We start from the raw sequence: 12,099 nt of genomic DNA, 5'->3' as shown, positions 1-12,099 counted from the left end.
GATTGATTTTGGGCAATTCAAAGTTTTTGATTTTGACTGCATTGAACTGGTGCTTTGAGAAAACAGACAAAGAAACCAAAGAATTGTAGACTGTTAGGCCTAGAAGGCACCTTGGAGACCATACAGAATAGTTCCCACCCTCATTTCACAGATGAGGAAACTGAGACTCTTGAAAGGTCAATTAATTATTAATAAATATCATTCATTAATATAGTACCTTAAGATTTAAAATGACATACACAGACATCATCCGATTCTCACAATAACCTTATGAAATAGGCTTTACATATATGCCATCATGTATAATATATGTCATATAATGTATATATATATATGTATATATATGTGTGTATATATATATATATATATATATATATATATATATATATATATATATATAATCCCTAATTTATAGAAAAGTAAACTAAGTCTCAAAGGGGGCAAAATAACTTCCCCAAGGTCACGCAGAATCACAGTTTCAGAGCTGGAAGGGACTTCAGTAGCCCTCTAGTGCATACCATAGTTGAGAAAGAATACCATAATCTGGCCTTTGAAAAACTTCCAATGTGGGAGTGTGAGGACACATTACTCTCAGAGAAGATTGATTCTACTTTTGAATACTCTAATTATTAGGAAGTTTTTCCTTATATCAAGGCTCAATTTGCCTTTTTGTAACTTTTACCCCTTGCCCCTATTTCTTCTATCCAGGGCCAAACAAACAAGAATGATTATTCTTCTTTATAACACCCCTTTAAATACATGAAGCTTTCATGTCTACCCTGAGCCTCCTCTTCTCTAGTGGTAGAACCAGGACCAGAAGGCAATTCTGATGACTAAATCATGCTGCTTCTCCTTGTTTGGATCCATGATCAACAATGAATGAAAGAATGTAAAAATGCTATATTACGATGGCAGTGGTGGTGGTGGTGGTGGTGGTGGTGGTGGTGGTGGTGGTGGTGATGGAGTGGCAAATGAGGCATAAAACTTTCCTGGTTCTTAGAACTAATTTTTCCCCTTTTGTAAAAATAGAAGTTTTTTTTTGCCACAGATTTTCATTCCTCATAAAAATTAGTAATTCGAAAAGAGGAAACTAAATATTGAATGAAGTTTTAGAAGGGAGGCCAAACAAATATGTAAAGAATTCTAATAAGAGGAATATTTTCTGCAAATGACTTTTGAGGAATTGGATTATTCAAATTGCTTATATTTTGGTAAAATCAGGGCTGATAAAACTCCCATAAAGCCATCTGGTTCAGCTATCAATATTTCAGAACTAAAAAGTGTTTGTGTGTGTGTGTGTGTGTGTGTGTGTGTATGTGTGTGCAGGTAAAGAGATTATTTTCATGCATCATTTGAAGTTGAAACTTTTGTTTACAAAATGAATTAATTTCTTAGCTTTTTCACAATCATCAAGGCAGGGGGAAAAAGATTTATGCAATCTGATCATTTTGGAGAGGATAGAAGAGAAAGGAAGAGGTGGAAGTTGGCTAGAAGTTGAGTTTTAAATATAACTGAGGCTTTGGAGGTAGTCCTGTGGAAAATCCCAGGAATGTACTTCTAAGACAAGTCATTCTGCATTACATTACCATGTGAATGGGAGTAATTTCTTTCTATTGGCTAGGTAGCCAGAACAGGTTGCATTTTTAAAACCATGAGACTAGAGCAATCATGCTCTTCTTTCCCTTAACGTTCAGAAAGTTAGAGGTCCAAGTTCATCCATAGCAGGGGCACCATGAACTGAACTGGTGGGATGGAAAAGGCTAACTTCCCCCTTCCTTCTCATAACTCCAAGAAACAGACTTGATGTTTTGTTTTATTTTTGTTCCATTTGTCCTTTTCATTTCTAGGAACAGGAGGTGGAATCCCCAAGAGACCCAGATTTGAGTCATGACAACCTTAGAGCCATGATGCCAGACTGGATGTACAGCTAGCCACCACAGCAAGGAAGCCCTGGGAAGCCAGGGTGACCTGGCACTGGAACCTAAGTTGTTGGGCTTTGAACTTGGAATTTGGTGAGAATGTGCTTAACTGTGAACCTAATTCTCTTCCTTTCCCAGAGTATAAAGTGGAACAGGAGGGAATTACGCCCCTAAGTACTGGGGGTAGGAATGTTTATATGTTTTCTCTTGTTATACATTTGAAGTAAAGGCTCCTATATAAAAGTAAATCGGACTATTAAGTGGTAAAATGGAATTGGAGTGCTTAGATAACTACAGATGGGGAAACATCATCAGCAGGGGCTGGTGCCAATGCCAGAGAGTATGGACATCCCCCAACCACTTTAAAGGTAGAGTAGAACCCTGGGCGAGGATGAAATGTAACATACCTGATCTTCAGGTAGTGGGGAGGGGGGCTGGAGCTACTAAATACCTAACTGGTTTCTGTGATTGATTATAAGAAAAAATAAAATATGTTTGGGTTTTCTTTGTGTTGTTGTTCACCACAAAAATATGACAAACATTCCATTCATTTTGGAAGTGGGTGGGCTGAAAAGCATCTGTCAAAATGAATAATTTCTGAAAGGTTGTTGCAAGAAATGTCTTCATGGGATTCTGGAAATAATGGCAGTTATAAGAAAGAGGATTTCTTCGGAAGACCAATGATGCTTGCCAGTACAGAGGAAAGTAAGACAGCTGAAGTGAAGTATATAACTAGTAGTCGGAAGCCTATTAGTAGTAATCAAAAATTGCTTTTTTATCCTCTTGTTGGAGGGCTGGGTGCATCATGCTTAATCCTCAGTGGATTTTCTGCAGTGCCATTTTGTTAATGTTATATTTTTCTTTAGCTTTTGAATTTTCATTAAATCCCATTTGGTCTGTTTTGAAGTGTTAAGACCTTGCCTTGAGATTATGTAAAGCAAAGTCCTCCACCTTTAAATACAAAAATCAAAGACAATTCTCAGGTTTTTTCCTCCTGTGAGATATCTTGAAAGTTAATCTCTCAATGCTTTCAGAATTGGACAGAATTGAATTCAGAATTCAACATGGATTTCTTTTGTGTTTGATCTAGCTCCCCTTTCTAACTTCATTTTCTGAAGAGCCATTTAGACAACTTCATGCAGCACATTGAATACTGAGCCTCGAGAGGCCAACTGTGACAGTCCCTCTGCCATTGATAATGAGAATAAATGGTTATAGTTCCATTTTGCTTCTATTTGTCATCCTCCCACTTTAATCTATAAGTACCCTTATTATGGTTTGGCTTAATGGAGTCTTATATGAAGTTTTTCCCTTCTATTGTTCTCCTCTCCTTTGTGAAAGAAATACTGCTTTCTGTTCCCATTATTCCATCACCTTTCTCTGTAATGTTTTGACAATAAGGTTGCACTGTTCTAAACGAGTGTTGCCCGTGGTTTCTATGACTGTCTCCTTGTCAAGTATATCAAATGTTTGTGGGTTGAAGACTTTTATGGGTTCTCTTGGTTTCCTTGTTGTAGTGACTCCTTTTATCACTTAAACTTTTACAAGAAATGGTGATAATCAGTGCCCTTGTCTTTAGCTCTGTCCATTTCTTGATAGCCTGATATTCACACCCTGATATCAATTTAAACAAAAATAGGACAGTTAAGAGTGTCTATAATTACAAGAGTATCTTATCTTTATCCCTTCTTCTAATTTGATAAAATATCTATATATCAATATAGTAATACCTTTGGCAAATGTGTACATATGTGTGCATACATGTATTTGTGTATGTACATGCATGTAGCAAAGGTATTTGCTACATTGTGGGAGATATCTACTCAACGTATACATGGAAAAGGAATTCTCTGCAGATGTTTAGACCCATGAGATACTCCTGCCAACATATGATATTATGTTGATTGCATGAAGTCTAAGAGTACTACATGGCTTCCTTGGTGAGATTGTTGTGTTGTTCTTGAGTTGATTAATTGCGTCTGACTCTTTGTGACCCCATTTGTGATTTTCTTAGCAAAGATACTGAAGTGGTTTGCCATTTCCTCCTCCAGCTCAATTTGTAGATGAGGAAACTGAGGCGAACCAGCTTAAGTGACTTGACCAGGGTCACACAGCTAGGAAGTGTATGAAGTCAGATTTGAAGGAGATTATAGTCACTCAAAAATGATACCCCTGACAATCTATACAAGAATAGCAAAATGGATGAAAAGTCTCATTGCCTAAACTGATACATAAATGATGGCAGTCTAGCGAGCTGGTTTTTCAGAATCTTATATTGGAACTGCAGGGAATCATATAATGAGAACAAGGGATAACAGATGCATAATCTGAATATGGCACTAGAATTCGTGGAATTCTAGAAGATCCAGAGGAAACTCACAGCATGTCAGCGAGATTCTTTCTGGAGGATTTGAGAGGACATGGCCAAGAATGGCATGTGACGATAAGGTGTGGATTGGTTGTAGCTTGCATGATCAGAGGGATCACTTACATTGATGGGATCCCAGAGTCAAGCAAAGAAGGTACTAAATTGTACAGTACAGGCTATCAGCCAATAAGGCCCTAATTGTATGACAGAAGAATAAATGCTAAAGACATTAGAGAAGATTTGGCTTTCTTTGAGAAAACTTCATGGAGGCGAATGATGGAATTAGAGACAGAAGGATTTTAGAAGTTACCATGCTCTTTATCGCAGCTTAAAGTATAATTTGGCCGTAAAACGTCACAAAATGGTTACTTATGAAAAACTGAACAGGAGGAAAAGTTCAGAATAAGAGATGTCACCTAATCTAAATGAATAAAACTCAATTCCATTTTCCAACTGGGAATATATTTGAAGGGTTAGAGTTCCATCTCAAAATATCTTCCAAGGTCTCAGTAATAAGCAGGAACAGGGCATGAAGAGGCCCAAATTCTAGTCCGGATTTTGTGTCATTGGTTGTGACCTTGGCTGAGTTAGTTTTTCTTTCTAGGTCTTAGTTTCCTCATTAATTGAAGGAGGATGCTGAACTAGATGACCTCTAAGTCCCCTTCCTTCTCTGACATTCTACGTTTTTCTAGGTATGGCTTTTTCTCTCCATTTGCTTTAAGTCAAGAACTGATTTGTGTCTGAGTCATCTTTGGACATCCCATAGGCATCTCCTTCTAAGTCTACCAGCTCCGATCCTTCACAGCCTGCCTCTAGCCTTTTCTCAGATTTGCTCACAGCTTCTGTCTCTGGTTTTAAAAAAAGTCTTTTCTTTGTTAATAGTCAAGTGCTATATAAACTGGAGTTATTAATATAATTATCATCTCTCACAAATTTCCCTGTGATATCGAGCAGCAGAGTGACCTCCTTCCATTTGGAACAGATTCAAGTAAAATAACACATAATAGAGTATTCTAGAACATGTGTTTTTTTTTCACAAAATTAAATGTACTTAATGCTAGACCATGGGTTCTTAACCTGGGTCCACAAAAAGCTCCACATATAGATTTCTGGGCATCTATGAACTTAGATGGGAAAATATATTACTTTCTAATTTAGGAGTTCTTAACTTAATTTAGTGTCATGCACCCCTTGGCTATCTGGTGAAGCTTATAGGCCCCTTTTCAGAATAATGCTTTTAAATGTGTGAAATAAATTCTATAGGACTACAAAGGAAACCAATTATGTTGAAATACAGTTATCAAAATATATATTTTAAAAAAAAAACAAGTCACAGACCCCAGGATTAGAACTTCCGCTCTAGATGAAGTTTGAAATTTCCTTCTATTATAAGCATGGACAATAAAGTTTATTTCCATTAAATGGAAAGTTCAACAGCCTAGGCCAGAAGTGGGGAACCTGTGGCCTCAAGGCCACACTTAAGGATCTAGAAGGCTACATATGGCCTTAAGGGTGCAGGCAAATATAAGGAATATTATGTAGCTTGTGCCATCCTATATCCATGAGAACAACCTCAGCATTTTAGACCCAGAAACAGGGAATGGATGAAACTGTAGATAATCAAAGGAGGTCTTACCTGATGTGCCCACCAGACCATCAAGTAAGAGAAAATGGCTATCCAGGTGATGGCTCCAAAGAACGTGATGGGGAAAAACTTCCTTGAGGACTGAAAGAAAAAAAAAAGGTGAAAGAGGGGAACAGTAAGCAAATTGAAAATTTGAGGTTAAGCCATAGCCTGAAGGAATAAGTATGCCAAGAATCCCAAGGGAATGCCTGAATAGCAAGGAAAAAGAGAGTAGGAAAAGTCACATCCTTAAAATATCTTTTCAATGGAAAAAATTCTATTTTCTCTCCTTTCTACTCCCTCCCCTGCAATTGGGAGGGGGGTGATAATGAAAACAAAAATTTCTAATAAATATGCATAGTCAAACAAAACCAGTTCTGGAATTGGCCATGTCCAAAAGTTCCGAGTCCATGACCTCTTGTCAGGAGGAGGGTGGCATGTTTCATCATGGTACTTCTGGAATTGTGGTTGGTCATTAGGAAAAGTCACTTTAAAAAAGACTGTTGTACATATGAAAGTTCCATGAAATGGCAAGAAAAGCTATGGCAAGTTAACCAGCTTATTTTCAGTGACAGCTACTTTGTGTGAATACACATGGCCACATCTAGGCTTAGTTACATTAGAAAAAAATGGTGCAGATAATTATTCATTATAATAATGTCATACTTATGTTTTACAGCTTAAAGAGTACTTAAATCAATCATGTGGAGTAGGCAATGCAGATATTATTATCTCCATTTTGTACACGAGGAAATAGAGGTACTGAAAAATTAAATGATTTGTCCAGAGTCACACAGTTAGGAAATGCTAGAGATGGGACTGGTCTCCTGATTGAAATTACCCTAGTCTTTCCTACCCTATCCTACTATGCCATATTGCTTATCAAAATCACATCTATTTTCACTGAGGCATTACAGTTTATATATCACAATAGAAAATGGACTGACTGTAAGGGCAAGCAAAATAGGACTTTTTACTGTTTTTTCTTTTGGAGTGCTTCTCAGCACTGAGGCAATCAAATGCCTTTGATTTAGTCTTGTCTTTGTAGGAAGGCCCATACTCTTTTGCTAATTAGGTCAGGAGAGGTGTGAAGCCTTTGGGCCCTGAAAAAGGGTATATATACTCTGAGTTAAGCTAGAACTCTCAGAACTGTGGGAGAAGAAGTTTTGCTTTGGGGGCTCACCCACTGGAAGACTCTTCCTGTGATTTGGCCAGAAGAGACTTTGGGTAGCCATTAAGAAGCCTCCCTCCGGCTTTGAAAAATCCAGATATTAGTGCTTCTCTCTCTGGTAACTATGTATATAATATCTTGGTCAGACAGCTAGAAGCCCTGTCTGTTGATTTGTGGTTATTTGCTCTGTTTATATAATTTCTGCTTGTAATATCTGTTTGTGTTTTCTCTGAAGTTCAGGGTGCTGACTTTCCCCCCCGATTGTTAACCCCTTAAAGTTGCTTTCCTTAGAAAAGTGGATTAAAGAACCTGTGTTAGCAGCCCTCTTGTGTGCTGGTGTTATTGGCCTTACACATCCACAGAACTGGCAAGTAGCATTGTTGTTACACTAACTCTGGAAACAAAACACCCTAGTGAGCCACCTTCTATTTCTGTAATTCTCATAGCCCATCATAGGGTCACAAGTATGTGTTCTTTAAGCAAAGGCATGTCTTTTCTTTTTTAAATTGTAAATAGTATTTCATTTTTTCCAATTACACATAATGATAGCTTCCTACACTAATTTTTCATAGATTTTAAGTTCAGAATTTTTCTCCCTCCCTTTGTCCTCCTCCCCAAGATGGCAAGCAATCCAATATAGATTATAATGTACAATCAAAAGTATGTCTTTTATAATTAAAAGTTGATTAACATATATATCACACATAAATAGAACATTTTCTATTAATTTATATAAACAAGATCAATGGTCTTAAACATGAAACATGCACAATCTAGAGATACGTAAGATGATCCCTAGTGGTATAAGAAGAAAATATAAGAAATGAAGAACAACTGTTCATTGGGCTTCTCCCTGCCTGAGCCTAATGCAGGCTGTGGTAGATTAAGTACATTTGAGGCTCCCTGACAAGCAGGCAGTGAAACTGGTGGTCATTTTCTGCCCAATCCTCATATACTCCTCTCCTCTCTCCATTTCCCACAACAGAAGTAATGCACACCTTGTACATCTCTTGGCCCTCTCTCCACACCACCTGAACCCCCAGAGTACTCACACTACAACATGCTTTCTCAAGGTGGGATGGATGTGATGGGGGGTTTTTGTGTACCTGCTCCCAACCCTTGGAAATCAAGGGGGTATAATGCTTGAACATATTATAGGCAGGGATTATTTCTCTTTAGGAAGGCAAAGAAGGTGTCTTTTTGATTTTGTCCATCGGTGGAAATAGAGATATAATAAGCCCAATCTGTGGGGACTGATATTCCTGAAGTTTTGAGGTATTTCCACTGCCCTACAGGCTATCTTTCTGACCCATGATTGCTGCCCTGGAAAATGTGGAGGTAGAAGGGGAGCAGTGCCTAATTCTAATAATAATGTCCTTTTTAATCCTTTATTAGATTGTTTAATTGTTTCAGTTGTATCTGACTTTTCATGTGGTTTTCTTGGCAAAGATATTGGAGTGGCTTGCTATATCCTCCTCCGGTTCATTTTACAGATGAGGAAACTGAGGCAAACAGGGTTAAGTGACTTGCCTAGGATCATACAGCTAGTAAGTATCTGAGGCCAGATTTGAACTCAGAAAGATGAGTCTTCCTGATTCCAGGCACAGCACTCTATCCATTGCACCACCTAGCATCTCATTCCTCTATTATAAGTAATGTTATTGTTTTTCTGTTTATGGTCTGTGAATTTTTCACTGTATCTTGAGCTTGAGTCATTGGGCTGGACTTAGCTAGTCCTGGTCCAGAACAGGCATGCAGGATGCAACAGAGACAGGCAGGCCTTGCTTCCTTTGGAGAAGGGACCAGACCCTTCCAGGGGTCTTGCTCTTAAAAAGGATCTCTCTCTCTCTCTTCTCTCTCTCTCTTCTCTCTCTCTCTTCTTTCTCTCTCTCTCTCTCTCTCTCTCTCTCTCTCTCTCTCTCTCTCTCTCTCTCTCTCTCTCCCCCCATTCTCTCTGTCTCTCTGTCCCTCTGTCTCTCCCTCTCTCTCTCTCCCTCATTCTTTCTCTCTCTCTCTCTCTCTCTCTCTGTATATATATATATATATATATATATACATATATATATATATGTATAGTGTGTGCTATATAACCAATGTGTGCTGTATAACCAATGACTGACCAAAGAGATACTTCATGTGACCCTGATGTGAAGAGGGCTCTTCATTGTCCCAGGGGGCCAGGCTGGCCCATGAAGGGAGATTTGCTTCCTGAGCATACCTTGATTTCCACCCAGGCTTTCTTCTCCCTCCCCATTTCACCGCCCCACCCCCAACCAAGGAGAACAGGGGAGGTTTGAGCAGGTTCTGGGGGAGCTGCAGTAAATAGGATCTGAGGGGAGCAGGCACAATAGCGCCCATGGGGTATCCAGGATCAAGCAGCTGCAGCAGCATCTAGCAAGAGGGGAGTGGTGGTGGCAGCTGCTGCTGTGAGTGGTCTTGAGGCTCAAGGAGCCAAGCACAGAATTCTCTCTGATCTGCACTGCCACTCCCAAGATTCTTCCCACCTACTGACCCACTGGACACCCTCTCACCACCAGGAAACTAGGGCTCCCCAGGCATCTGACCAGCTGCCTTTACACTTCGTGCCTTTTTCCCACCTGGAACAGCTACCCTTAAGACCTGGGATCTGACTTCTAGAGACAAATCACCTTCCTCCCCAACAATGATAGCTAATATTTATACAGTACTTACTATGTGCCAGCTGTTGTGCTAAGCACGATACAATTATTATCTTATCGATCTTCACAACAACTCTGGGAGGCAGCTGTTATTATTATTATCCCCTTTTTACAGATGAGGAAACTGAGGCACAAAGGGGTTAAGTGACTTGCCCAGGGTCAGACAGCTAGTAAATGTTGGTCTTCCTGACTCTGGGCCCAGCATTCTATCCACTTCATCACCTAGCCGCCCCTCCCCTCCAATCAGGGAAGATGGAAATTTATTGACTGAATCTCAACAAAAACATGTACATGATTGGTGGATGGGACTGAAAAATGATTTTCATGACTTAGTCAGTAAGTAAGCCAACATTTTCCAATTCGGATTTATGTACATGTGTGAGTTAGGCAGTTAGGTGGCACAGTGGATAGAGCTCTGGGCCTGGCGTCAGGAAGACCTGAGTTCAAATGTGGCCTCAGAAGCTTATGAGCTATATGATCCTAGGAAAGTCATTTAACCCTATTTGCCTCAGTTTCCTCATCTATAAAATGAGGTGGAAAAGGAACTAGCAAATCACTCCAATATCTCTGCCAAGAAAATCTCAAAAAAAAGGGTAATAAAGAGTGGGACATGACTGAAAACAACTAAACAATCACAACAATATTTGTGAGGTATTTTTTTCATCTATGGCAACCATTAAACCAAGTATCAGAATAAACTGAATTTAGAACTAGACCTTTGAATTGCCGATTCACAACACACTCCACCAAGATTTTCAAATTAATGAGACATGTTCACTCACACTACTTTTTAAATGAGAATTAAAAGGTTTCGGGTACTATTAAATGAAATAAATCTATATAATTTTAAAATCAATGAAGATAGTTTGCCTGTATTGGGAGGGCATGCTTAAGCACTTTTTATCGATGGGGTGCATGATCAAAAAAGTTCAAATTCTACATCACAGTGGCATTTCGTTGGTGTCCTTTGTTGGAAAGAAATTGAGGCCAATTTCTGAGGCTTCGAAGGATATGAAATTCTGACAGCAGTCCTCACATATTATCACTAAATGGAGTGTAAAGTAGTATCCTTTGAGGAAGAATTATAGTTTTTGATTTTTTTTTGCCCAGAGAAATGAGCCTTTGGATGACAGTCCTCTCAACAGTTGGGAGAGTTGACCTTGGGTAGTCATGTAGAAAATTTATGATTTTTTTTAAGAGAGACATTTAAAACACAAGAAACTGCAACGTTCTTTACTGATTTCGAGCCTTCAACAGATCTTTAGCATCAGCTACAGGGCTCTATTTAGTTTTGCAACAATCCTTTCCTTGTGGTTGCTTTTCTCATCATTTGTTGGCAAAACAGGCACAGAGAGGTAAATTGATCTGCCCACATTCACATAGTTGGGTCTACTGACTTTCTGCTAACCCTGGCTGCCTTTCACTTTAGGGTGTTGATCCATGTGGAGTTAATGTGGGAGATCATAGGAGTCAGCGATGCAAGTCTCTTCCTCTTACAAACTTCCTTTGCTTTTCTTGTCCCTTTGTTTTTCCACATAAATTTGGATATCACTTTATCTAATTTTATAAGGTGCTTTTTGGTATTTTAATTGATCTTTAAGCCTAGACTACAAAGCTGTCTTATAAAGTCACAGATTTGGAACTAGAAGGGACCCAGTTGTTGTTGTTCAGTTGTATCCAACTCTTTGTGACCCCATGGACCATAGCATGCCAACACTGTCCATGCGATTTTCTTGGTAAAGATACTGGAGTGGTTGGCCATTTCCTTCACCAGTGGATTAAGGCAAGAGGTGAAGTGACCTGCCCACACTCATACAGCTAATAAATATCTGAGGCTGGATTTGAAATTAGGTCTTTCTGACTCCAGGCCCAGCACTCTATCCACTGAGTCACCTGGCTGTCTCCTAAAAGGGACCCTGGGTGCAGCCTTTCGACTGAGTCCAAGTTTTACAGAACAAAACCTTTTATTAAGGGGATTTGTTCTGTGAAGTTTGGATTCAGTCAAAGGGCCGCACTTGAGGACCTAGAGGGCCACCATGTGGCCTCGAGGCCACAGGTTCCCCATCCCTGGGCTAGTCCAACTCCCTCATTTTACAGAGAAAAGTGAAGTAACTTGCCCAAAGCCAAACATTATTACTATTTGCAATTGTTCTTATTTGTTGCTTATTTGGTATCTTCCACTGAGCTACTTTTCTGTTTTTTGAACCAGTGTTGATGGCTATTTATAGCATACTTTGAAATCTGGAAATGTTAACCTCTATTCACCTATGGTTTTTCTCATGATTTTCCTTGAGATTCTATCTAGACTTTTTGTTCTTCAAATGAATTTAATTGTTATT

At 39.1% G+C, this 12,099-nt stretch overlaps 1 protein-coding gene across 1 annotated transcript in view; it reads right to left on the bottom strand.

The window, feature by feature from the left end:
- Positions 1-12,099, bottom strand: part of SLC24A2 (solute carrier family 24 member 2) — a 318,448-nt gene that overhangs the window by 15,681 nt on the left and 290,668 nt on the right. The window contains exon 8 of the mRNA XM_036747980.1: positions 5,924-6,013. Coding sequence (XP_036603875.1) covers positions 5,924-6,013 — 90 coding nt within the window. The remainder of the gene's footprint in view (positions 1-5,923; positions 6,014-12,099) is intronic.

The sequence above is a fragment of the Trichosurus vulpecula genome, chromosome 1, assembly GCF_011100635.1.
Source record: "Trichosurus vulpecula isolate mTriVul1 chromosome 1, mTriVul1.pri, whole genome shotgun sequence".
Taxonomy (NCBI): Eukaryota; Metazoa; Chordata; class Mammalia; order Diprotodontia; family Phalangeridae; genus Trichosurus; species Trichosurus vulpecula.
The sequence above is the reverse complement of the archived record's forward strand: the minus strand, read 5'-3'. Positions and strand labels throughout refer to the sequence as shown.